Source organism: Eptesicus fuscus, chromosome 18 (genome assembly GCF_027574615.1).
Source record: "Eptesicus fuscus isolate TK198812 chromosome 18, DD_ASM_mEF_20220401, whole genome shotgun sequence".
In the NCBI taxonomy this organism is placed as follows: Eukaryota; Metazoa; Chordata; class Mammalia; order Chiroptera; family Vespertilionidae; genus Eptesicus; species Eptesicus fuscus.
In genome coordinates, this window is record NC_072490.1 from 4,855,120 (window position 1) to 4,881,880 (window position 26,761).

Below are 26,761 nucleotides of genomic sequence, written 5' to 3' on the forward strand. Positions count from 1 at the left end.
CCCGAGTCATTTCCCTACATCACCATCATCCATGCACGTGATGCCCCAGCCTGCACACTTCCCAGCAGCAGGCTGTGGGCTGAAATTTCCCAGGACACACCGCTGTCTCCACCGGATTGCAAGGGCCAGGGCCTGGGTCAGGCCAGGGAAGCAGGGCCTCCCAGGCAAAATGGAAGCGGTGCCCCAAATCTCAGTGTTCAAGATCAGTAACACGTCAATGGAGTATTTTTAAAGATCAAAAACAACACACTAAAAATCCGCAATGAACAACATCCCCGAATTTTAGGTAAAGACAAGCTCGGATCCACACTGGGCTGGCCCTGCTCCACCTGCTCTAGTCTCAGCCCCCAGCACGTCGGGAGTGATGTGGGAACCCCTGAGACACCGCGTGTGGCCAGTGAGGCAACACGCATGTCGGTCCATGTAACAACATGGCTGGACTCATGACACCAGCAACAGAGTGACCTTAGATGCGAACCCACGTTGGAGAAGTTGTCAGCAGGTTAGAACGAATGCAGGCTCGGTCATTATCCAGACATGACCCCAAACAGCAGTCATTCAGGACACAGGCCCTCAGAGGCACCCGGTGTGGGACACACCCTAAGTGCATTCTCATAATCACCCCGGTTCTTTCCTTTCCCCCCATCTCCCCGAATGAGCAAACCCACGGGGCTGGTCCGGGCTCCCGGGGAGGGTGGATATTAGGGTGCTTCCCCGTCTCCCCTGGGTCTGGGTACAGGTGGCAATGCAGAAACAGGGTACCTGTCACGTGACAGAGGAGGAAACGAAGACCGACCCACGGCCGACCTTCTCTCGGGGACGCGGTACCTACCAGGACACAATGGCCGGGGGCGAGGCGAAGAACTCGCAGCGCAGGAAGGCGCTGGACCCCGTCACGGCGGCGTAGCTCTCCTCGTCCTCAGTTTCTATCAGTGGACGGACATCTATTCGAAAATCACGTGAACAGTTTTAACGTGCATCTAAGAAACGACACGCGCAGACCTGGCTACTGTAAATTGTGCTGCTATGAACGTAGGGGTGCACACATTCTTTTGAATCATTGTTTCAGGTTTCTTAGGATATATTTTCAAAAGTGGGATTGCTGGGGCCGATGGCAGTTGGTTTTTAATTTTTGGAGGAAACTCCGCACTGTTTCCCACAGAGGCTGCACCAGCCTGCATTCCCACCAGCTGCGCACGAGGGCTCCCTTTTCTCCACATCCTCGCCAGCACTTGTTTGTTGATTTATTGATGGTAGCCACTCTGGAAGGTGTGAGGGGGTACCTCATTGTCATTCAAATTTGGGGGGACATGGGAGACACCTGTAATACTCTCAACCATGATAAATTTTAAAAATAAAGAAATAACGTGCAAACTAAATGCTCTTTATACAGCCATGGGAATGTTATGAGATGGAACAGAGCAGAATATTTGCCCCTGTTCTTGAGTCAGGAGACTATCCAAAATGCACACACGTGTGCGAGTATAATCTTAGTAGAAGGTCTGACACCCACATGTCAGACATAAGGGCTCTTCCTGTCCATGTTTTATGCGTGAAGGATTCAACGTGCTGGTGTGCATGGCCTTGACCGCTGCGCCCTGGACCACGGCCGAGGAAGGGCCTTCTCGTGGGCGGGGGGCGCTCACCGACCACGTCGACGTTGGCGTTGGCCAGGATGGTGCCGTGCGCGTTGGAGGCCTCGCACTGGTACACGGCCGTGTGGTTGGGCTGCAGGTCCGTGAAGCTGACCTCCCCGGGGGAGACAACATCACCGGCAAATGGATTTTCTGCAGGAGATTAGAGAGTCCGTGTGAGAAACATGGGACCTAAAATATTCATGCACCGTCTATCACGCGTGTCACACAGCATGTATATTTTAAGAGCCGTTGAGGGTGAGTGATTGTCCACTGCATCTAATTCTTTAGACTTTCCCAACTTCAGCCGTGAGTTTCATTCCCAGAACCCTCCGCAATTTGGTATTTGCCAAAATGGCGACTGCCTCAGGCTCCTCGCCTCTCCACAGCCACACCGGAGGGTGACATGCCCAGTTTCCCTTTAGCAGGCCCATCCGGTATGGCCTGGACGTCACTTCTCTTATAAATTCAGGTTCTGATCCTGCCCAGCGTAATGCCCACATTCAGCCACCTGGTGCCAACCCTCCAACACTGGCCCTGTCCCCACACCTTCCCTCTGTCTCCCCTCCTGCCCTCTTTGCTTTTTTTAAATATAAGATTTTTATTGATTCCAGAGAGGAAGGGAGAGGGAGAGACAGACAGAAACATCAATGGTGAGAGAGAATCACGGATGGGCTGCCTCCTGCAGGCCCCCTCCTGGGGATGGAGCCCACACCCAGGCATGTGCCCTGACTGGGAATCAAAAAGCAACCTCCTGGTTCATAGGTCAATGCTCAACCACCACGCTGGTGGGCGTGGCCCTCCGTGTGTGGCCTTCCATGGCTTTCCGTGGCCTTCCGCCCCCGTCACCGCTGGTTGGCACTTACCCTCTATGGGGACGCCGTTGACTCGCCACCGGATGACGGGCTCGGGCTCGCCCTCCGCCTCGCACAGCAGGATGCCGCTGGCCCCCGTGCTGTACACGCCACTCTGGGGTTTCTTCGTCCAGTGAGGGGGCTCTGGGAACAAAGTCACAGGTGCCTCAGAGATTTATCCACATCAGAGGGTCCACCAACACCAAGGCCCGCACTTCCGTGACACACCAGCAGGTGGCAGGCACAGCAGGGTTCAGGGATGTTTGCTGAGTGTTCTGTAAGGTCAGGGTGCGTGTGTGCGCGTGCTTGTGCGCGCGCGTGCAGTGCACATGTGCTTGTGTATTCACGTGCCTGCATGCGTGCATGCATGTCTGCACATGTGCTTGTGTTCGGGTGTGTGCGCGCTTGTGTGCATGCATGCATGGGTGTGCATGTGTGTGTTCTCATTTGGGCTGTCAGCACTGATAAGAAATTGAACATACTGAAAACAGTTATCTATACTCGCTATTTCGATATTTTGCTGCACGGCATCCATCCCAACAGCAGAGCACGGGGGACGAGGCCGACGGCGCTTATGGGGTGCTGGCTGCAGCTCATTTTCAATAGCGGCAGGGAATTGAACGTGCCCGATATTAAGAAAATGTCCCGCACTTGGTGTAAGTATCTCTGAATGAATGGCTCTGCAGCATTTCACATCCGTACCTACCCCCACCCGTCTATCTAGGAAAGCACGTGGGCAGCATTCATTCCCAGAGAGTCTTTTGTACGAGGGAGGGAAGCCTGACAGCGGCGTTTAGCTTCTGCCCTTGAAACGATGAGGAAAAGACACACTTCAATTATTTGCACCTCTCTGTGCCGAAGGCTCCGGATTACAATTCCAAGTGGAGGCTCAGGGCGGAAGGAGGCGTGTTTCTTTGGTGCAAACATGACTGTGGTGCTTTTCACCTTAAGCGCGTCACTGTGTCAGGAGCAAGTCACAGATTTCGATGGAAGTGTGATGGTTTGGGTAATCTGGTTTCAGAGAAAACCGCACCATTCCTGCAGGCAGCCATGCCCTTAGAGCCGTGGTCGGCAAACTGCGGCTCGCGAGCCACATGCAGCTCTTTGGCCCCTTGAGTGTGGCTCTTCCGCAAAATACCACGGCCTGGGCGAGTCTATTTTGAAGAAGTGGCGTTAGAAGAAGTTTAAGTTTAAAAAATTTGGCTCTCAAAAGAAATTTCAATCGTTGTACTGTTGATATTTGGCTCTGTTGACTAATGAGTTTGCCAACCACTGCCTTAGAGTGTCGCTGCGTATTTCCTCCAGACGACCGAATTTCCATTTTTGTCAAAAAGGGGAAGTCTTCAAAGCACATGGCTATGTAAAATGAAAAACGTCATGTACCCATCCTTCTAAAGCGAAGGAGGGAAAAGGTGATTAGGTGGAAAGAAAACGCCTATAGATTTACGAGGAAAACCAAAAACATACAAGTAACCCTGGCAAGTTCAAGTTCAAGCAAGAGAAGGGCTTCGGTGTCTGTCCCACCGGGACGGGGCGGGGGTGGATGTAACTCTTACCCCCCAAGTTAAACATCCGTGTTCATGATCTACAACCTGTAAATATTGAGTTTAAAATGCAATCGTCACATTATACACTGCACCTCACTCACTAAGGAGCAGGGGTTTGTTCTTTTGTGTGTGTATGTGCGCGCGCACGTTTTATGGTATTTTAATTTTTTTGTCTTCTCATAAAGTACATTAGAATGAACTACTTGAGTTAAAGCTCCGTGAACGTGAGAATTATCTCATCTTCCACAGAAAGCCCTCAGAGCACGCCACAGCGAAGGAGACTCGGGCTGTAATGTACAGCATGGTGACCATGATTATGAACACGGTGCGGTGTGTTTGCAAGCTGCTGAGAGAGAAGATCTCGAAGGTTCTCATCACAAGAAAGACCCTGCAACTGTGGATGGATTTGGAAGTCAATGGGGTCACCGGGTGATCCGAGCACAATGTACACAAATATTAGTCATGACGTTGTACACTTGCAGTGACTTCATGTCAATCATATCTCAAAACATGTCAATCATATCTCAAAACGTGTCAATCATATCTCAATAAAAATAGTAACATAAAGGAGATTTGGTCATGATGACTTTTCCCTCCATCTTCACACGTAATAAAATCAGGATTCTATTTCTCTTGTCGTTGATTTTGTGGTGTCTGCCTGAGTATCTGTCCCTGTCGGAGCTGAAGGGGCTGAGGCGGCACCGTGTCCAACCCTCTCACCTGCGGATGGAGGCTGAGCTTTGAGAAGTCCCCCACTGAGCGTGTCCCCAGGAAACAAGCCCCACTTCCTGTCCCTGCCTGTCCTGGGACCTGCGAACCCACCCACAGTGTGAGCAGCATCGAGAGGCCAAAGCCAACGCTGTGGGTTCTAATTCACTCTGACTCTATCCTTTGGACCGCAGAGAGGAGCCGAGCCCTTTAATCTACCCACGTTCCCGTCCTCTTCCAAACCCAGGTCTTGTCTGTCAGCTGACTCGGGGTTCTGCGTACTCACTGGGAATCATGGCAAAACCTGCCCCTAACCTTTCCTCGCAGCTCTCTGTAGGAAACTGCTTGGACCTTCTTTTTAGCTTCTCATCCCTGGAATGAGCGTCTCTCCTGGAGAAGTGAGCTGGGCTTGAGGCAGGCCGGCCTGGCCGTGCCGTGAGAGAGACCTAGTCGGTCCTGCTCAGAATCCTCTCGGGCCACACTGTCCTGCCCGCAGCCCAGACCGAGACCCGCCCACTGGGGTCCTGGAGGAGCCCTGAGACTCGTGACCCTAACGGCCCAGGCAACTCTTCCTGTGTCTCCCTGGCTGGGCACAGTGAGAAAAAACACAGGGCGAGCAATTTTGAGTTGAACTGAAATGGACCCCAAAGATTCCCGTGAAAAAGGCATAATATGGGGGGCAGTCCTAGGGGGGGTCACTAGTTCCCGTTGTCCATGATCTCCCTTTCACGTGTGGTTCGCTAAGGACCTACGCTGAGTCTGAGGGCGTCGGCGACAGGGCAGGTGAGGTGAGGCTGGGGCCCTGCAGGGATGTTTTCCAAAATCAGACCCTGCAACTCTGTTCTTGAAAGGCAAGATCTGGCGGAAAAGATTTTTTAAAGAGGCTCAAGCGAGAGAAACCTATGGTTAAAATGGGAAATTCTGAGAGAAATCCATCACTGAGTCCCATTCTCTTATCCTAAGATATAATATGGTAACTGATGCACAGGACCCATGTCGAAACGGTACCCATGTGGTCGTAATCGTAATTTAAAAATACGACGACACATGTACCCGATGCTGCTGGAGACTGCGATGCAGATGCTGGGCATTGAGGATCTAATGACGGAATATAACGACTGTCGTGGGTAGAATAAGCTGCAAAACGCCCTTCTCGGGAGCTCTGGCGCCCCCCGCCGAGATTTCCCTTCCCGGCCACTCATCTGTTTGGCTCAGACAAACTCATAAAAGTTCTCTACAGGTTTGAACTCTTCTTATGTTGACATAATAAACAGGATATGTATAATAGAGAACATAATACTATGTGTGTATATCTTAATATGCCTAGCACGTGTTCCCTTACATACGTGATACATCTCCTTTACTACATGTGCAGTGTTTACACGGTGGAATCTGGAAGGAACCGTTTTGCCGAGTCAGCTTCCCGGCTGCTTTCGCTTCTGATCACAGGACGTGAACATGCAGCTTGCCCCCATCTTCAGACTGTTGTGGTTCAGTCACGGTGTGATTGTGTCCTTGTGTCCGGGAGTAAAGAAGGAATCTCACATGGGGGCCGGCGGTGGGGGAGGGGGGGGGGAGCCCAACACAAGGCCTGCTTTCACTGAGGCAGAGGGGGCTTTCAGATGGACTCGAACTTCAAAGTTCACGGCCGCCCTCCCCTCCCCATGTGGCCCGTGTGGCCCTTTAATTTGAGTTTCTAAGCCAAAGACAAAGGGAGGGAGAGCAGGAGGCAGGCCAAGGCAGAGGAAAGCTGAGTGAAAGCAAAGCGCGCTGGCCCGCCCCTGTGCCCAATGAGGGCTGCATTTATGCGGCTTCCACACTTAAACACGGGAAGGGCTCCTGGAGGTCCCTGCCTTCGCCCTGGTCCGTGAATTTGTGAAGGGCAACCCCCAAAACACAACAAGGCAGTTGGTGGTGCCTCATTAAGGGGAAAGGATTAAGTGTCCCCAATAAAAACATGATTTGCATCTCAATAGAGCTCCTGGCTGGTTTGTGAATGGCGGACAGTCTGTGCAGAAAACCTGTATTCCTTTGCAGTCCTCCAGGCCACAGGGCAAAGGGGATAATTTATTCTACACCCTTGACTTCCCTTTCTTTTTTCTTTCTTTCTTTTTTTTTTTTTTGCAACCCTTGCAATTCTTTTGAAAGCTTGCCTTCCAGCCGGGAAACCGCAGCCAGATTGCTAAAGTGTGCAGCTCCCGCAGCCAAGCCCGCCATCTGGAGGGGTTTGCAGGAGTCAGCAGCTCCGGGCCAGCGGCAGCTATGGGCCGGCCTGGGCCCCGGTGCTGGTGCTGGTGCTGGTGCTGGGGCCGAGGCGGGGTCCCGGAAAACAGCCCTGCTGCCCGGCACAGCCAAGCCATCCAGAAACGCCCAGGAGGACTACCACCACAGGTAACAGACACCTCTCAAACGCCTCCTCTCCGAACGATCCAAGTCCCCGGTTGCAGCCTGTGTTCTCGTGTGTGCACAGCAATGGCTTCTCCCGTCTGGTTTGGCGGCTGTTGGACAAGAAGGTTATGTTCCCAGCCGTGGGTCCGGGTCCTCCTCACCCAGCGAGTCACCCAGTGGGAGAGGCCTGGGGAACACGGGTTCCCCGCAGACAGCAGCCTGGCTAAGCCGTGGTGATACCCTCTGTGTGTGTGGTGGGGAGGGGGGAACGTGTGTCTCCATCTTCCTTTTCCCCAGTAACTGGAATGGGGGTTGCGGGGAGGGCCTGGACCTAGGGGTTCCTTGCGCAAACTGAAGCTTGAAAGGTAAACTCTATTGGAATACAAATGGGAGCCCTGAATGGAGCCCCGAAGGGGACAGGTCCCCTCATCACGAGGCCCACGCAGTGCGACACGGTGAAAGCCGGTGATCATCCCATGGGCTCGGCCAGCAGTCCACCGCCCACGTACAGGGGACCTCGGTGTGGTCCCGCCCAGGGAGGAAGCCTGCGTCAATCAGATTCCCAGGTGATGAGGGAGCCTCCCCTCCCCCCAGCAGGCACGGCCCCGGAGTCTACATTTGGGGCGCCCTTTTTAAACGATGGCTTCGTTGCCCCATTACTTCTATCCCACCACACACAACGGCCCCCCTGCGGCTGACCAAAAGGCTTGGGTTCACAGAGAGAGAACCTCACTATAACAGGCGTGTGTGCACCTCTGGGTAGAGAGTTCGTCTTTCTGCCACAGCCTGGTACTCGTTCCCCATGACTAACCTAGAGAATGTCCTCTGGATGCGGACGGAAAAAACATGCCGGGAAAGGGCTGGGACAACAGCGTGTCTGCCTCGCTCATCTCAAGGGGGAAAAGCAGGTTCAGAAAGTGGAGGGGACGCGTGGCGGACACGGCGAGCTAATGATGGGGCGGGAAACACGGCCGCGCTCGCCTGGATTCATCCTGACCCTTCTTCCATCACAGCTCACTGCTCTGAGAGCCGACCTGGGGCAGTGTCACAGGCAGATTCACATAAACGTTTTTTCTCTCAGTTCGAGGCCAGGAGGCCAGATGGAAGGACTCTGTGAGCGAGTCCCGGAGGCCTCTGACTGAATCCCTGCTGGGACATCCTTCGTCACTGTCCCCTCCCTGTGGTTGGTGGTGAGTGACAGACCAGGGGGTGACGTGATACTCAGAGCCCGCTCCGCAGTCCCTGTGGGTCAGTTACCGCCGTAACACACCTGCTGTGCCGGGGAAGGTGCGCCACATCCCCGCTAAAGAGAAGAAAAGTGAATCGCGTGGGTGGCCCACGTACCTTCTACGGTGACGTGGAAATCGTGCGTGGCCACGCCCAGGGAGTTGCTGGCCGTGCAGCGGTAATTCCCTTTGTCCTGGTAGGAGACGTTCTCTATCTTCAACATCTTGCCGTAATTTTCTTTCGTTTCTCTTCCTTTTGGTAAATCACCACCCACTTTCTCCCAGTCGACCTGGGGTGTTGGCCTGAAAAACAATCAGGAAGTGATACGTGGCTTTAAATGGGCAAAGGAAACGTAAAGAACCCCACGGGACACACCCTCATCGCGTGGCTTTCCTGCGTGCCCTCAGAGTCCCACCGAGGGACGCCCGTTCGCATTGCCGGGGCCCAGACCCGCCCACACCACCACCAGGGTGAACGTGGGGGCTGGCTCAGGCCTCCGCCCTCAGCACCTCCTCCAACAGTCTCCTCCTCAGACCCTTCCTCCTGGGAAAGGGGCTCGCTGCAGGGAAGGGCTGGACTGTGGGTGTGGCAGGTGAAGGATGGACGCCTAGACGTAGGGCAAGAGATGTGTCAGGTGTGAGATCTCCCTGTGAGCGAATGGAAGTGGCCAGAAATAACAGTCCCTTCCCTGTATGAGTTTGAACACGAGATAAAGGAGGACCCAGCAGCCGGCCGAGGGGAGCCCCGAGATACTGCAGACAATGTCCCAGGTGATTCAGCCGAGGGGCTGGCTGCAGACCTGAGCCCCCTCCCTCCCCCGCCCCCACCAACACGGGCCAGGCTGAGAGCACACAGCCCACAGGGGCCGCACGAGTGCATTCGCCGCGGGCCTTGGAGCTCACGGCCTAACAGGTGCTTCGCCCGAGTCTCCGAATGGCTGTTTCCCACCCCATCTGTCAACGTGGAGATGGGCCAAGTCACAGCCTGCTTGGACCGCGGTGCCCCCAGCCCGGAGCCCTCACAAGCCCAGGCTTTGGCAGTGCCAGCCCTCCCTTTCTGCCCGTCCTCGAAATTAGTCTAATCCTCTAAACCCCATCCTGGAAGACAGAGGGGAAGGCGTGGGAGTGTCAGGCCCTGACGGGGAAGCATCCTTCCTCAGGGGTGCAGCCACACCTCCGCAGCTCGGCAGCTATATTCTCGCCAAATTGTTTTCTTGCTCTTTTCTATTTAATTGAAGGAAGATGTACTGACAGCGTTGGAGCAAGGAAGAGTTGAAGGAAAATACAGGGTGTGCCCCCCAAAATGTATACACACGTAACAGCTGATAGCTCAACCGCTGATTTAACCCATTGGGGATGTAACTCTCCCAAGAGTGTATACTCTTTAGGGGACATTGTTTAACCTCCTTATTCTGTGAGAAGGTGAAAGGTCAGGTTGGGCACCAGCGTCCCTGCCCAATTTCCTGTTCATGATTACTACCCACACGTGGAAACTTCTCCTACATATCCTCCGATTCAGAGACAACCCGACCCTTGACTGCGCGGAGCAGCTCCTTGGGTTGAAAAGTGCAGAAACAAGTTAAACATCGAGGTGGCTCTGATTCTGGAGACAGAGAGGAGAGGGGACTCCAGGTCTCGGGGCTCCCCTCCCCTTCCCTGCCCCGGGGACATGGAGAAATCCAGCCGACACGTGGTGTGCGAGACGCCATGCCTGACACAGGAGACCAGGTGGGTGTCCAGAGATGACTGGTGACTGCAGAGGGCGTGGCTTAAAGCTCCTGAGGAAGGTGAACGGCAGCTCTCTACAATCCCCGCAGCGTGCCCCCTGCATCTGAAACAACCCGACGGGCTCCGGGCACACCCCAGCACCAGGAGGCAGGGCCGTGTCAGGGAAGTCGAGGCACCAAGGCCCCGGGTCCCGGGACGACACGTTTCTGTCCTTCCTGCCGATTCCTCCCGGGGCTGCATGTTCTCCACAGCACGGCGCAGCGTTCCCGTGATTCTGAAAGCAGCCACGCACCACCAGCCCCCCAGGAGGAAGACCATGGCCTTGTGGGAAATAGGGAGGAAGGGCTGCTGAAATGTCGCCGGGCCCAGAGGGCCAACGGGCACGGTGACTTCTCCCACGACCAGCTCCTGCGATCAAACCACAGGGCGGTGGCTCCCACAGGGTTCCCAGCAGCCTCACACAACAGAGACCAGCTTCCGGAACAGGCCAGGCCAGGGCACCTGTGAGTCACGTGCTTCAACACCCTTGGGCGGTTTAGGACAGACAAGTGACCTGGCGGTGTTGGCCCGAAGGAAAGTGACATTTACAAAGCATAGGGGTGTCACTCCATGGAAACGTGCCCCTGAAGTCTGATGTAAAACCACTCACTGGGAATGTACACTGAGCTATGGGTGACCACGACTTCCAAACTCCACATCATGCCCCACTGACCACCGCCCAGCAACGGGGGGTGGGGGGGGTGCTCAGCTCGCAGATGAGGAAGGAACTCGGGTTGCTTCTCTTGGAGGCTGGCAGAGGTGGGCAGCACAGACAGGCGGAGGCCGGAGAAAGGCCACCTGCCTGCCCACGTGTTAGAGAAGAGGGGCCTTGTTCACAAGGACGCATGAAGGTTACTCGATAAACGCAAACATTCCAAAATGTGGTGACGGTGGAACCTGATTTGCCTTTGGGCATACAGATCACGTATCATGGAAACACACACTGGAAACCTGTATGATCCAATTAACCAAGATGGCGCCCCAGAGTGAATTAAACAGAAGATGTGACAGGTGAAGGACTGCGTGCTTTCCTGGGGGTTTGGTAACGTGTGTTTTTGGTGTGTTTTTCTCAGATAAAGTCCAGGGAATTCTAGGCTCACGTGAAGCTGTCTTATGTGGACAGGCCCCCCTCGTGCCACGGGAAACGGGGGACAGGAGAGGCAGATGGGGTCCTGGGAACCTGACGGGGAGCCTGATGAGGAGCTGGAGGGACAGGCCAGCCTGGGACCAGGACCTGTCGCCGCCTCCGCCGCTGCCGGCTCCAGCCTGGGCCCTCGGGGTGGCACCCGCTGACTGAGCAAAGGGGCCTTCGGTCACCATCACCCCGTCCTCACTCCCACACTGACAGAGGGAGCGGCTTATAGGTCAATCCCAGGGCCAGCCCGAAGTCTGGATGGTGGAGTGACAATTACTCCCTCCAGACAGGTACGCACTCATGCTCTTTAAAAAGGCAATGCTTGAGAATGGGTGTGCAGGCGCGCCTCAATGGGCATCGCCTTCCTGACACAGCGGACGGCCGGTCGGACGGGGCAGGTACTCACAGGCCTTCGGCGAAGCACTCCAGCACCAGGGTGTCCCCCCGGAGGACGGTGACCGCGGACTCGGGGCCCCTCGCAGCCGGAGGCAGCAGCAGGCTGGGCTTCCTCTGCTTGATGGAATTTGCTGGAGGGAGAAGAAGTCTCCTGTTTTTTGCGGGCTCCGAGAGTGACCGCCCTGTGGCTCTAACCGTCCTCAGGACAGACTTAACCCGAAGCCTCTGTGGGTGCGAGCGTGTGGGCAGACACAGACACTCCTCCCGCATCTGGTGTGTCTCCACTGAGACGCCCTCCTGCACGCGGCCGGGCACCCCACCCCCACCCCGGGGAGCAAGGTGAGTGAGGCGGCGGAGGAACCTGTCCTGGCCACGCCTCGGGTCCAGGATTCAAACAGGCGGAGAGCTCATTTCTTGACGGAAGCCCTTCAGTTCCCTGACGTGTGATTCTATGGTCTACACGTGAGTCGTGCCTGGCCCCATTCGGTAACTCTGTGTGTCTCTGTGTTTTTCATGTAAACATGTAAACCAGGGCGAGGAGCCAAGGGCCTTTGGATGTTTATAACCTCATTAGCGGGCCACACAAAACTACCGACTTAAAAACTCGCCTGCTGTATTTGGTCTAACATCTAATTCACTCACCCCTGATATATTTAAGGGGGTAATAGACACCTCTATGTTAAGGGATCTTCCTTACCGTGAATATTAGTGTTCTAATAAACTCACAAAGGTATCAAAGGACAAATTCAAATTGTGAGACGGCAATGAGCTACGACGCTGAGAATAACTGCCAACACGCTACGCATGACCGACTTACCCTCGGAGCCGGTTTCTGTGGATGAACCCGAGTCATTAGCATGCTTTACTGAAATGAAAAAATGGAAGAAACAACTCACAAACACAGTGGTGGGTGTGGATGCCAATAGAGAATGAAGAGTCACATTTCTTCCTGAGAAAAATCACAGCGTGAGGCATGGCATGCTTCACCAGAGCACCGTCTTTAGGGAAAGAGTGGGAGGAACATTCGTACGGAGCTTAACCTTGAACTATCACAGGCGGATCCAGGTGGGCGGACACAAATGGCAGCTCCAGGGAGGAGCGCGGAGGCTGCCAAGGACGCTGTAGCGGAGCCCTGGCATCATGCGCCACACGTAACGATGAAGCAAGTCACCAACCACATTAGACAATGGGACGGCCATGCCCACCCGACGCCAGCAGAGCCGATGGTCCTCCCTGGGAACCTACGGGTCTTTCTTCCCTAACGATGCTTTCCCATTTGGCACCCGGACTCGAGTGGGGGAGAGAAGCAATTCAAAGAACCTTGACAATTTCGGAAAGACAGAAAAAATTATGTGATAAGCATGGTAATGGTGCCTGGCCGATGGGGCTCAGTGGTTGAGCTTCAAACTCTTGAACCAGGAGGTTGCAGGTTCGATTCCCAGTCAGGGCACCTCCCTGGGTTGCGGGCTCGATCCCCAATAGGAGGCAGGCAACGAATGATTCTCTCCCACCATTGATGTTTCTATCTCTCTCTCCCTTCCTCTCTGAAATCAATAAAAAATAAAAACCAAATTTTTTTTAGAAATGTGTAATATTGCTCCTCTTTTATTTTTGACTGTTGGGCTCTCCCGTCTTTCCAGCCCGCTGGTTTATCCTGGGAATCAAAGCCCGACGCGTGCTTGGGAGACCCTGGAATGGCCTGTATGCTGGCCCACTGGCGTGGTGCTCAGAGACAGAGCCGGGCAGCTGTCTCCTGTCCGGGGACCTCCCTGGGGTCAAACTAAACAACCCGGCTCTCGCTGGCATCGGCTGGAATGAGATTACAGACACGTCTGCGTTCAGCGTCCGCGACGGAGGGTACATTATCTGGACTTACAACTGTTGACGGTCAGCTTCATCGGCATTTTCTGCACGATGGTCCTCAGCCTGGGGAAGGCGGCGAAGCAGCAGTAGTCGTTTCGGCTGTCGTGTTCCTCCACGTTCGCAAAGTACAGGTCCCCCTCCTGGCTCATGTACACTCTCTCGTCCTGCTGGATGTGCTCCAGTTCTGGAAAGGAATATGTCGTTAAAGGGGCAACGGTCCTGCCCCGGCCGGTGTGGCTCAGGGGGTTGGAGCGTCATCCCGTGCACTGAGAGGTTGCAGGTTCGACTGCAGGTCAGGACATATGCCCAGGTGGCAAGTTTGATCCCTGATCAGGGCACATGTGGGAGGCAACCAATTGATATTTCACTCTCACATGGATCTCTCTCTCTCTCTTTCTTTCTCTCTCCTTCTCCCTCTCCTTTCCTCTCTCTCTCTAAAATCAATAAAATCCTGCCTCAGGTGAGGATTATAAATAAATAATCTCATCTCTCTTCTCCTTTCTCAGCTTCTTGCTTTTCCATTATTTCACTGCATGTGGCAGGTGAAACATTACTAAAACAGAAATATAACACTGTCCGGTGAGGCTCAGTAGTTGAGCAGTGACCTAGGAACCAGGAGGTCACATTTCAATTCCCCGTCAGGGCACATGCCCAGGTTGTGGGTTGATTCCCAGAAGGGAACATGCAGGAGGCAGCTGATCCAATGATTCTCTCTCATCATTGTTTTTGTTGTGTGTTTTTTTTTCTCTCTCTCTCCCTTCTTCTCTGAAATTAATAAAAATATGTTTTTAACAAAAGAAATATAATGCTCCCAGCAGACACCGGTTGTGCTGGGCCCTGACATGGGTGCTGTCAAAGGTGAGTGGGTGGGTGCTGTCAAAGGTGAGTGAGTGGGTGCTGTCAAAGGTGAGTGAGTGGGTGCTGTCAGGTGAGTGAGTGGGAGCTGTCAAAGGTGAGTGAGTGGGTGCTGTCAAAGGTGAGTGGGTGGGTGCTGTCAATGGTGAGTGGGTGGAGCTGTCAAAGGTGAGTGGGTGGAGCTGTCAAAGGTGAGTGGGTGGAGCTGTCAAAGGTGAGTGGGTGGAGCTGTCAAAGGTGAGTGAGTGGGTGCTGTCAAAGGTGAGTGGGTGGGTGCTGTCAAAGGTGAGTGAGTGGGTGCTGTCAAAGGTGAGTGAGTGGAGCTGTCAAAGGAGAGTGAGTGGAGCTGTCAAAGGAGAGTGAGTGGAGCTGTCAAAGGTGAGTGGGTGGAGCTGTCAAAGGTGAGTGAGTGGGTGCTGTCAAAGGTGAGTGGGTGGGTGCTGTCAAAGGTGAGTGAGTGGGTGCTGTCAAAGGTGAGTGAGTGGGTGCTGTCAAAGGTGAGTGGGTGGGTGCTGTCAAAGGTGAGTGAGTGGGTGCTGTCAGGTGAGTGGGTGGGTGCTGTCAAAGGTGAGTGGGTGGGTGCTGTCAAAGGTGAGTGGGTGGGTGCTGTCAAAGGTGAGTGGGTGGGTGCTGTCAGGTGAGTGGGTGGGTGCTGTCAAAGGTGAGTGGGTGGGTGCTGTCAAAGGTGAGTGAGTGGGAGCTGTCAAAGGTGAGTGGGTGGGTGCTGTCTAAGGTGAGTGGGTGGGTGCTGTCAAAGGTGAGTGAGTGGGTGCTGTCAGGTGAGTGGGTGGAGCTGTCAAAGGTGAGTGAGTGGGTGCTGTCAAAGGTTAGTGGGTGGGTGCTGTCAAAGGTGAGTGAGTGGGTGCTGTCAAAGGTGAGTGAGTGGGAGCTGTCAAAGGTGAGTGGGTGGAGCTGTCAAAGGTGAATGGGTGGAGCTGTCAAAGGTGAGTGGGTGGAGCTGTCAAAGGTGAGTGAGTGGGTGCTGTCAAAGGTGAGTGAGTGGGAGCTGTCAAAGGTGAGTGGGTGGAGCTGTCAAAGGTGAGTGGGTGGAGCTGTCAAAGGTGAGTGGGTGGAGCTGTCAAAGGTGAGTGAGTGGGTGCTGTCGAAGGTGAGTGGGTGGGTGCTGTCAAAGGTGAGTGAGTGGGTGCTGTCAAAGGTGAGTGAGTGGGTGCTATCAAAGGTGAGTGAGTGGGAGCTGTCAAAGGTGAGTGGGTGGAGCTGTCAAAGGTGAGTGAGTGGGTGCTGTCAAAGGTGAGTGAGTGGAGCTGTCGAAGGTGAGTGGGTGGGTGCTGTCAAAGGTGAGTGAGTGGAGCTGTCAAAGGTGAGTGAGTGGGTGCTGTCAAAGGTGAGTGGGTGGGTGCTGTCAAAGGTGAGTGAGTGGGTGCTGTCTAAGGTGAGTGAGTGGGTGCTGTCAAAGGTTAGTGGGTGGGTGCTGTCAAAGGTGAGTGAGTGGAGCTGTCAAAGGTGAGTGGGTGGGTGCTGTCAAAGGTGAGTGAGTGGAGCTGTCAAAGGAGAGTGAGTAGAGCTGTCAAAGGTGAGTGAGTGGGTGCTGTCAAAGGTGAGGGAGTGGGTGCTGTCAAAGGTAAGTGGGTGCTGTCAAAGGTGAGTGAGTGGGTGCTGTCAAAGGTGAGTGAGTGGAGCTGTCAAAGGTGAATGGGTGGGTGCTATCAAAGGTGAGTGGGTGGAGCTGTCAAAGGTGAGTGAGTGGGAGCTGTCAAAGGTGAGTGAGTGGGAGCTGTCAAAGGTGAGTGGGTGGAGCTGTCAAAGGTGAGTGGGTGGAGCTGTCAAAGGTGAGTGGGTGGGAGCTGTCAAAGGTGAGTGAGTGGAGCTGTCAAAGGTGAGTGAGTGGGAGCTGTCAAAGGTGAGTGAGTGGGAGCTGTCAAAGGTGAGTGGGTGGAGCTGTCAAAGGTGAGTGGGTGGAGCTGTCAAAGGTTAGTGGGTGGGTGCTGTCAAAGGTGAGTGAGTGGGTGCTGTCAAAGGTGAGTGAGTGGAGCTGTCAAAGGTGAGTGGGTGGAGCTGTCAAAGGTGAGTGAGTGGGTGCTGTCAAAGGTGAGTGAGTGGGAGCTGTCAAAGGTGAGTGGGTGGAGCTGTCAAAGGTGAGTGGGTGGAGCTGTCAAAGGTGAGTGAGTGGGTGCTGTCGAAGGTGAGTGGGTGGGTGCTGTCAAAGGTGAGTGAGTGGAGCTGTCAAAGGTGAATGGGTGGGTGCTATCAAAGGTGAGTGAGTGGGAGCTGTCAAAGGTGAGTGGGTGGAGCTGTCAAAGGTGAGTGAGTGGGTGCTGTCTAAGGTGAGTGAGTGGGTGCTGTCAAAGGTTAGTGGGTGGGTGCTGTCAAAGGTGAGTGAGTGGAGCTGTCGAAGGTGAGTGGGTGGGTGCTGTCAAAGGTGAGTGAGTGGAGCTGTCAAAGGTGAGTGAGTGGGTGCTGTCAAAGGTGAGTGGGTGGGTGCTGTCAAAGGTGAGTGAGTGGGTGCTGTCTAAGGTGAGTGAGTGGGTGCTGTCAAAGGTTAGTGGGTGGGTGCTGTCAAAGGTGAGTGAGTGGAGCTGTCAAAGGAGAGTGAGTAGAGCTGTCAAAGGTGAGTGAGTGGGTGCTGTCAAAGGTGAGGGAGTGGGTGCTGTCAAAGGTAAGTGGGTGCTGTCAAAGGTGAGTGAGTGGGTGCTGTCAAAGGTGAGTGAGTGGAGCTGTCAAAGGTGAATGGGTGGGTGCTATCAAAGGTGAGTGGGTGGAGCTGTCAAAGGTGAGTGAGTGGGAGCTGTCAAAGGTGAGTGAGTGGGAGCTGTCAAAGGTGAGTGGGTGGAGCTGTCAAAGGTGAGTGGGTGGAGCTGTCAAAGGTGAGTGGGTGGGTGCTGTCAAAGGTGAGTGAGTGGAGCTGTCAAAGGTGAGTGAGTGGGAGCTGTCAAAGGTGAGTGGGTGGAGCTGTCAAAGGTGAGTGGGTGGAGCTGTCAAAGGTGAGTGGGTGGCAGCTGTCAAAGGTGAGTGAGTGGAGCTGTCAAAGGTGAGTGAGTGGGAGCTGTCAAAGGTGAGTGAGTGGGAGCTGTCAAAGGTGAGTGGGTGGAGCTGTCAAAGGTGAGTGGGTGGAGCTGTCAAAGGTGAGTGGGTGGGTGCTGTCAAAGGTGAGTGAGTGGAGCTGTCAAAGGTGAGTGAGTGGGAGCTGTCAAAGGTGAGTGGGTGGAGCTGTCAAAGGTGAGTGGGTGGAGCTGTCAAAGGTGAGTGGGTGGGAGCTGTCAAAGGTGAGTGAGTGGGAGCTGTCAAAGGTGAGTGGGTGGGTGCTGTCAAAGGTGAGTGGGTGGGTGCTGTCAAAGGTGAGTGAGTGGGTGCTGTCAGGTGAGTGGGTGGGTGCTGTCAAAGGTGAGTGGGTGGGTGCTGTCAGGTGAGTGGCTGGGTGCTGTCAAAGGTAGGCAGGTTGTGGGCACAGGGAGGACCTTCCTCACAGACGCACCTCGTCCTATCACTGGCCTACACGCTCTTCAGATGTGACAAGATTAAGGGATCTGTTTGGTGGTTTTCTAGTGTTTTCATGGACACCCTGAAGTGTGTATTTAAAACTTGGAGCAAACTCTAGGCGATAGTTTCTGTGTTGGACTCCACAGTGATAACCTATTCGTTTTTTGTTGTTTTTTTTTTTTGGCTCCAGTGTGTCACCTCACATGCATGGGGCTGGACAGACCTCACTCACCGATGTTCATCCAGTAGATGTGCAGCGGGGGCAGCCCCGTGGGCGGGTTGCAGGGCAGGACCAGGGGGTCTCCCTCCTCCACTTCAAGGGGCTCGATCTTTTCTTTGGGGAATTTTGGAACATCTGGTATAAAAAAGTCATTTCAAGACATTGTTAAAGTTAACTTTCAGCGGCACAAGTAATACTTTGATGCATTCTTCTTTCACAAAATTAGAGCATTCTAAGTAAGTTCAGCACCCCCATCTTGGCTCTCCGATCTCCCCTGCAGAGAGGGATGCTGGTGGGAACCTGGCTGCGTCCTTACACACGTTTCCAACTACCTGTTCATGTGGGGACTGCCCACCAGACACTTTCGTGGGGACGTGGATCCGGCCACAGCATGCCCCTGCGTGCGTCTGCACCGAGTGGGAGCGCCCAGCCTGGGGCTCTGTGCATGTGAAGAGCCGAGAGATGTGGCCCTTCTGCAAACACCGCGACTTCTCTCCCGCAGACACACGCTCCCTAGCTCTATGGTGATGCCTGTGCATGTGGCTGGCGCGTGCTCCGATCAGAGCGTGACCACGCGGAAAAAGGGGTCCCAAGCCCACGGGGGTGGGGGGAATGGCACACCTGCCTGTGAGGCGGAACGTGACCACGGCACTGGGCAGAGAGCCTGCCCGTGGGAGCCGCTCCGAGTAAAAGGGACTTCGAATGAGGGGCACGGCGTAGAGAAGGGGCCCCTGTGAGAGTCCAGCTTGTGCTTCCTCCTGGGGGGACGCTCCCTGAGAGCGAGGCAGTTATGCGGACGCGCAGTCACAGCCCTGCCAGACTCCACGCCAACGCCCATGCCAAGGCCAAGGCCAAGGCCAACGCCAACGCCAACACCGGAATCTCTGTGAAGGTCTTTACAAAACAGCCCTAAGAACACTCAGCACGCGTTCGGCTGGACCTTGTGTTGGCGCCTTTGAACCTGTGGGGGGACCTGCGTTGGGGACTCACCCAGCTCTCACGGGGCGGAAGGGCCTCGGGAAGGATTCCTCACCCTGGAGGAGTGGGATGGGCTAGGGTTCCCCTGCCCTGCCCTCCCTTCCTCAGGGCGGGTCACGGAGGTGGCGGGCACTCTCTGAAGCCGGAGACAAGCTCGCTCACTGAAGTCTTTCCCGCTGGAGGAGCTCCGTGCATTTCCCCGGCGCCCCCCTCTGGCTGGGGAGTGTGCGGACATTTCTCTGATGCCGCACCAGCTGCAGGAACTGCTTGTCTCACAGCCAGGACCTTTCCCAGCGCAGCCTTCAGGGGGCAGGGTCTTACTCCACAGCCTTGGCCACGTGGGAAGGCGGGTTCTTCCTTCCAGCACATGTCCCCCTGCAGGTCTGGGCAGGCACCTGGAATGGCAGCCACCGGGGATCCTGCTTCTGCTCCAGGTAGCTTTCCATCCCCATCAAGGTCAAAGGCAGGAGCCCGCTCAGGCTCAGGCGCTGGAGTAACAGCGCCACCTACCTGTGGGCGGCAGCTCTGACTGAGCAGGAGCCCGCGGGTCCCAGGGCAGGAAGTCCAGCTCTCTGAGCCCAGCGTAGTGACTTCCAGACTGCCCCTCCCTGAGCTCCAAATCCCCACCCCTCCCCTCGTTCTGTGCTGACGCCCAGCGTTCGTGGTGCTGAAGGTCGCAGGGCCGCCGGGGAGCTATGGGATCTGCTGATCCTCAGACACGAGGGGCGGCCGAGGGAGGGAAATCCAGGTCCAGAAATGCAAGGAGCAAGCAGTTCTGACTGTAACAAGCAGACGCCACAGGCCCAACCGGAATGCGCACTTCCCAGGGGACACCCACTGCAAAGCAGGACTAATAAGACGCAGAAAGCCCTAATTAAAGAATCGCCCCTCCGAGCACTCAGAAACCTAACGATCCCCACAGAGCACACAGCCAGGGAGCCTGCATTAATCAAACCTCGGTTATAAAGCTCCAACTCTGGAGATGTCAATAGTGTAATTCAACTGGCTGCCAAGGCACCAATAATAAAACACAAAGTAAAGTGAAAAGTGTAAGTCCGCCAAACCTTTTATTCCGGGGCAGAAGTCTCCGGAACAGCTTTTGGCCAAAGATGAAATTGATATCAGGAGGGAGGGGGGAATATTTACATGTGGAATAATTTAAGATCTGAGAATCGGTATTACGAAGGACATTCATTTGTTGGTTGTTTGGGATTATTTTTTAGGTCATACTGTTCAACTTTGAAGCCATTTCGCGAGCGTGATGCCGACTTCGAAGCAAGCGCTGCCACTTGGGCAGAGGAACTTAATTACCAGAACTCACCAGCAGGCAGAACGTCGGCTTTATTCCGACGGAGGCGTGGCTCCTGTTTAAAAGGAATCCTCACCGGTGACTTTGGCTAATTGTGTTTCTCTGGTGACAAACATTAGCAAGGCCGAGTTTGGACACATGCAACACTGTCTGAAGCGAATTTATAAACACTCATTTTTCTTCTGGGCTCCAGCTTGCCGACTCATTTCAGAGGAACAGTCCATCATCGCGCAGAACAGCCTCCTTCCTGCAGCCTCGGAGAGCCGGGCCCTGACCGGGGATGCTCCCTGGGAGAGGCTTGGAACCCCCACCCGCAGAGCAGAGAGCTGCAGGACACCCAGCCCTTCCCGCACCTGCTCGCTCCTCCTCTCCAAGTGGCTCCCACATTTATTCTTCAGCAGAAGGATGCACTTCGGGTAACAGCTCCGAGGGTAGAGGGTCCTGAAATCCCAGCCAGAATCGGCGTGGGACACTTTCACAGAGACCAGTGAGCTGTTACCCTGTGCCACGTCAGCACAGCCAAGGGTTCGGCGAGCCTGAGGGAGGGCGGCGAAGGATGAAGAAAAGACAGACAAAGAGAATAAGCTGGGTCTGGGTGGATCTTCTGTGCCTGGCTGAGGCCACAGAACAGATCCAGACTGCAAGCTGAGCCTTTATTTTATAGCCAGAGGTAAGCAAGGTAGTGGTCACCATAGTTACAATGTTCTTGTGAGTTTCACGTGTTTTGGCAGCACTTGCTGCCCCTCCCACAGCCCATTAGCTACCAGGAAAGATCTAGGGAGCGGTCACACAAGATCACGCTTAATTATGCTTAGAGGACTGTGCCCTCCACGCTGGGACTTGTTTGCGGCTTTGCCAGCAGGTCAGTCCGAGGCTTAACCTTATAACCGCTCCCTACAGCACCCCAGTCTTCTTATCAGAGTGACCAACGCAGCAAACCTGCAAAAGCAAACCTTCCCGGCTCTCGAGGTGCGGGAGGGCTCTGAAACCCACCATCCACTCTGGGCACCTCACCCAGTGAAAGCTACAGCTTTGCACCTGAAACGCCGGAGACGCCTGAGAAACACTCATCTGTAGGCTGCCCTGTAGGATGAACCGAGCCCTCATACTAACACTCCTTGGCAACGGGGCTTCGGCCCTTTCTCCTTTTCTCCGGCACCCTAGCGTCCTACGGGTCATCGCTATGGGATCCTCGGAAGGGGGACTAGGAGTTTCTTGGGAAAGAGACTATGAGACCTAAGCTGCATAGTCCCCCCTGCCCATTTGCCTCACCGTAGAGTCGCCAGGCCCTGGCCGGTACGGCTGTTGGTTGGGCATGTCCTGATTTCTTGTTGGGGCAGGTGCCTGGGTCGTGGGCTCGATCCTTGGTGGGGATCATGCAGGAGGCCGCTGATCAGTGTTCTGCTCTCACATCAATGTTTCTCTCTCTTTCTCTCCCTCCCTCTCCCTTCCGCTTTTCTCGTTAAAAATCGGTGAAAAAAGCATTAGAAAAAAAAAAAAAAAGGAGTTGTCAGGGAGAGTTAACACCACTAGTCACGCTAAGTAACCAGTCCAACGACATGTCCTGGGGACTTAGCCCCCAGGCACGGACTCTGCAGAGCGTCCTTCCTGGGACTCGAGGATCAAGTCAGGCCCTGAGTCTGATACCCGACGGTCAGGTGCCTTCGACAAGGCGGTCGGCGCCTTCAGCTCATGGAGAGGATGCTGCCCACATGAGGGGGCACAGGCGGCCCTGGTAGCACAGGACTGTGCGCACACACCCTGGAGCCGCTGCCAGGGCCATGCTCTGACTTCCCCAAGCGCCACGTGACCAGAACCTGCTCCTTAATGTGCTCCTGTGTCTCATTCATAAAGTGGCACCTCACTGACCCCTCATCCATTGGTGTGGGTCAGAGTTTAAAGAAACCACTCCACATGAATTAAAACAGTGTTGGCACTTAAAGGTTTGGCTCAGCAGATAGAGCGTCAGCCTGAGGATCCAAAGGATCCCAGGTTCGATTCCAGTCAAGGATTCCAGTCAAGGGCATGTACCTTAGTTGCAGGCTCCTCCCCGGCCTGGGCCCTGGTCGGGGCACGTGCAGGAGGCAACTAATCAATGTGTTTCTCTCACATCGATGTTTCTCTCTGTCTTTCCCTCTCCCTTCCACTCTCTCTAAAATTTTTTCAATGGAAATATCCTTGGGTGAGGATTAACAATAACAAAAATCACTAGACATGTGGTGGGTCTTGCTCAGGGGTGCTCCCCCCGCCTCCCCGCGATGTTCACCCCATCATGAGGGCAGACACACAGGCCACGGGGCAGGGGCTCTCTTCTCCTGCGTGAGCTTCTGTGATGTCTGTGAATATTTGGGATTAACTTCTTCAGAGGAGGCGGGAAGGGGCCAGAATCATTGTGTAGAAAGGTTTGTTTGTAGGGACAACAATGGGATTTCCAGCTAATGTGCTCACGTTGGAACTCAGGTGGCTAAAGCCTTCGAGGTGACGGATGAAAACTTTAAAACACGAGAGAGATACACGATAAAGCTCGAATCACAAAGACCCTATTAATATCAAAGGAATCCAATCTCTGCTGCTTTAGAAAAGACTCGAGTGATGAAGGTGTGGAAAACCCCGCCCGGTCTCTGATGTGTGAACTCCCTGGGAGCCGGGCTTGGGGTCCTCTTCAAAATACAAATGATCACAGAACACGGCCAGGTGATGAAGTCATTTCAGAAGAGACGGAACACGATGCGTCAGAAACTAATTTATTTTTCTCTCTTCTGAGCAGCAGAAACACGAAGCAATTACCCACCGCTCAGCTCAACTCTGAGCGCAGCTCTTAACAACCATGCCAGCGGGTTCTGGCCAGAATCTCCTCACATTGTTCAGGTCTTGGCTCCGTCGGCTTCGAGAGCCAGAGAACATGTTTGTAAAACCCTTTCATGGAGAATCGTAGGCGAGAATGTGCCGTTTCCCTCTCTGCACCAGGTCTAGCTGCTGCTTTTGCCTTTGTGTTTCCATAGCAACCATCAGAATTCAGGGTAGAAACCAGGCAATGCCATGTCTTCTACAGGGATTTTTAATAACCTCTCTCTGCCTCTCTCTTTCTCTCTTATTTCAGCTGATTTCAGATGGATGATAGATAGGTGGGTAGACAGATAGAAGATAGATAGATAGATAGATAGACAGACAGACAGACAGACAGACAGATAGATAGATAGATAGATAGATAGATAGATAGATGATGGATGGATCGATCTAGTTTTATCATCCTCAACCACAATTTTCATGGCGATAATTTCTGATCCAGAATTCATTAACACCTGCGACTGAATATCACTTCAAACCCAAACTCCTAAGGTCATTTCCAAGTTTATGTGTCACTGCTCTGCCCATGACTATGCTACAAAGTTTCGCCTGCCAGCTCAGTAAGGCTAATCCCGACAAATCGGCATCCTGCATGCTTATTCACTTCACGTACACGAAAGGACCCTTTGTAAAGCAAATGTAAGTGATGAGAAGTAAAGAGATACCACGAACACTCTTTTTGCCACCACGCCTTACACAAAAACCATAATCTTGCCACGACCTCTCTGCTGTCCCCCCTCATTCCAGGAGAGATCATTACTCCCCTGCATTTTATTTTTATCAATCGCTTGTTTTTCACTACATGTTTGCACTACAAGTTTCACACAAAATGATACCCCCAAACAATATTTCATTTTGATATATGTTTGAACTCCCATAGATGAGATCACAGTCTATGTGTGTTCAACATATTCCCAAGGCTCCTCAGTCTTCACTGTTGGGCTGTATTTTTGTCTGATTATACTACAACTAGAGGCCGGTTGCACGATATTCGTGCAAGAATAAGGCCTTCCTTCCCCTGGCTTCACTCCCAGTCGCCCAGGAGCCAGCAAGTCCTCGCTTCTGTCTGGAGCACTGCTCCTGTAGCTCCCTCCGCCGCCGCCCCCTCCTCCTCGCTCATAGCAGGCGTCCCGCTCCCAGCCGCTCCGCACCTGCATATGCAAATTAACCCGCCATCGTTGTTGGGTTAATTTGCATACTCACTCTGATTGGCTGTGGGCATAGCGGAGGTACGGTCAATTTACATGTTTGTCTATTATCAGGTAAGATGTATTTATTCGTCTGGCTGTGACGGGACTCCTGGGTTTCCCAGTGTGTGAAGCTTTAACATGTCTTGTTGAAGAAAGCCTCCCGACCCTGATGTCAGGAATATTATTCAAAATATTCTTCCACCACACGGTGCAGTCTTTAATCCCCCGGGAAGGAAGCTGCTCCGTGAGGTGAGAGAGGGCTCCAGAGACAGGTTGTCTGCGTGGATAGTCAGCGTTTCACACTGTTCCATCCCAAAACCAGAATGGAAGAGAATCGGGCTGGCTCTTCCGTACCTTTGTCAGCGCTGCGTGGGTTTGTTTCCCGGTTCTCTGTGCAGTTCCACGGCCTGCACTCCGCCATGCGGCCGAGTGACACAATCTTTTCATGGGGCCATGCACTCCGACTTGTCCTTAGTCAAGAGACTCCACCCATGGCCCCTCTGCCCCTCCTATCCTTCAGTCAATAGGTCACACTCCACAGACAGACAAACCAAAGCAACCAACAGAGACGTTGGTTCCGTTGTCCTGTAGATCAACTCATGGAGAATCGACAGTTCGGCTTTCCTAGTCTTTCGATCCATAAAACTGCTATTTTCCCCGTTTGTGTAAATCTTTGACAATGGTTTTCATACACATGTACACCTTTCCGCTATAAAGTTCTCACGCCTCTCTGTTGGACTGACTTTCGGCGACTATGTTATTCCCCCCTTCACTCTCCTTCCCGTGACTTTGCTGTTACCTCGAGCTTGCGTGTTCATTTTCATCTCAACATGATGACCCCTGAGAAGCTGACATCACCAACTGCCCCCTCTCTCTTCTTTTCTGAGAGCAGTTAGGGTGAGAAGTATCTGTCCGCGGACACAGTGCTCTAGCTGCGCCCGGCAAGTGTCCGGGGCAGAATCTCCACCACTGTCACTTCAGAACGCATTCCAGGGCCTTTGCCATCACTCCTCTGACTCAGAAAGTCCTTAGAAATACAGTTATTCATTTGCAAAGATGTAAGGCTTTTCTAGTTTTCTTTTCATTATTGATTTCTAACTTAATTGCATAAGGTCATCTTTTCTTCCTAGCTAGGAAATCACCAAATATCGAGAAAGTGTGCTATTCTAGCTAGCGACCGCGTGGTCATTGGCTGGCTTGTTAAACCTTCTATGTGCCTGGCATCGATGATTTTTCTGCTTGAGTTCCCAAATAAGGAAAAGATAAGGCGAAATGTTTTTCATCATTATGACAGAGTTGTCTATTTCTCCATGTAGTTCTATTGTTTTCTTTGCATAGTTTATTATCATGTACCTCTAGTGAACTAACCTCAGGAAGCCTTTTTAAAGAAAGGTCGGTGGTGCCTGGCATTAATTTAGCCACACCTGCTTTCGTTAGCATAGCATTTAGCTGGGATATCATTTCCGCCTTGCGGTTTAATGATTCTGCATCCTTATGCTTTAGGTGTGCTATGTTGTAAATGGCTTATGGCTTTTTATTAACTGGAGCGTTTAGTCAGTTTGCTTTTATCGTTAATCAGTGATATATACCTGAATTTATTTCTAGTTTTTAAAATGCCTGCTCATTTCACTTTGTGTTTTCTCTCCTTTCCTTTTCTTCCTCCTCCTCACACCACATGGTTTGATAATCATTCATTTTTTCTATACTTTTAGAGTAATTACTCTATAAATATTAAAATGCACATATAACGTGCAGAGTCTACAGTGATTTAGCTGTTCTTCCCTCCGCAATCATTTCAACCTGGTCGCCACCCTGGCTTTTGGGGTAAGGCCCACGTGCTGTCCATGATGTGTGTTTTAGAAGCGTGGGCCTGTTCTTCCGCCGTCTTCTGCGAGCTCTTCGCTGTTCTTTGAGTTCGTCAAAGCGTAGAGCTCCGTCAGGAGAAACTGCCACATAGCAGCTGATGACAGTGTTCTACATAAGAATGGATTCTGTGAGCCTTTGGTTAGAATCACATGACCTTGCCTCCTTTAAGATCAGGGAGGATAGCCAATTGTGATGGTTGGTCAGCAGAGGTCTCATGAGCATGGCAGTGATGAAGTCTGAGTTTTGGTGATAATTATTGACCAATGACCCCCTCCATAGTAAGCAGCTTGCAGTTTCCATGACTACTGTTTATGGCAGGCATGACTGATAAGCATCCTTCTGAGGGACTCCCATGGTGAAGTTAGGTGGGCTTTAGGATTTTCTCTGAGCCACCTCACCACTAGAAGTTACCTGTGTGACTTCTCATTGGAAGCAAATTTTCATGCTCTCTGCCCCAGACCCTAACCTGGTGCCCAGGGTCACATGCTACAGCCACAGCATGAGGGTGAGTCGCCCAGGAGGCTGTGTGGGGAACAGAAC

At 53.3% G+C, this 26,761-nt stretch overlaps 1 protein-coding gene across 1 annotated transcript in view; it reads right to left on the minus strand.

Moving 5' to 3' along the window:
• The window catches only part of CHL1 (cell adhesion molecule L1 like), a 101,602-nt gene that overhangs the window by 21,254 nt on the left and 53,587 nt on the right, over nucleotides 1-26,761 (minus strand). Inside the window, exons 5-12 of the mRNA XM_054729483.1 lie at nucleotides 18,044-18,166; nucleotides 13,532-13,702; nucleotides 12,473-12,520; nucleotides 11,666-11,786; nucleotides 8,476-8,660; nucleotides 2,501-2,632; nucleotides 1,647-1,787; nucleotides 833-944 (exon numbers count right to left, since the gene is read on the minus strand). Coding sequence (XP_054585458.1) covers nucleotides 833-944; nucleotides 1,647-1,787; nucleotides 2,501-2,632; nucleotides 8,476-8,660; nucleotides 11,666-11,786; nucleotides 12,473-12,520; nucleotides 13,532-13,702; nucleotides 18,044-18,166 — 1,033 coding nt within the window. The remainder of the gene's footprint in view (nucleotides 1-832; nucleotides 945-1,646; nucleotides 1,788-2,500; nucleotides 2,633-8,475; nucleotides 8,661-11,665; nucleotides 11,787-12,472; nucleotides 12,521-13,531; nucleotides 13,703-18,043; nucleotides 18,167-26,761) is intronic.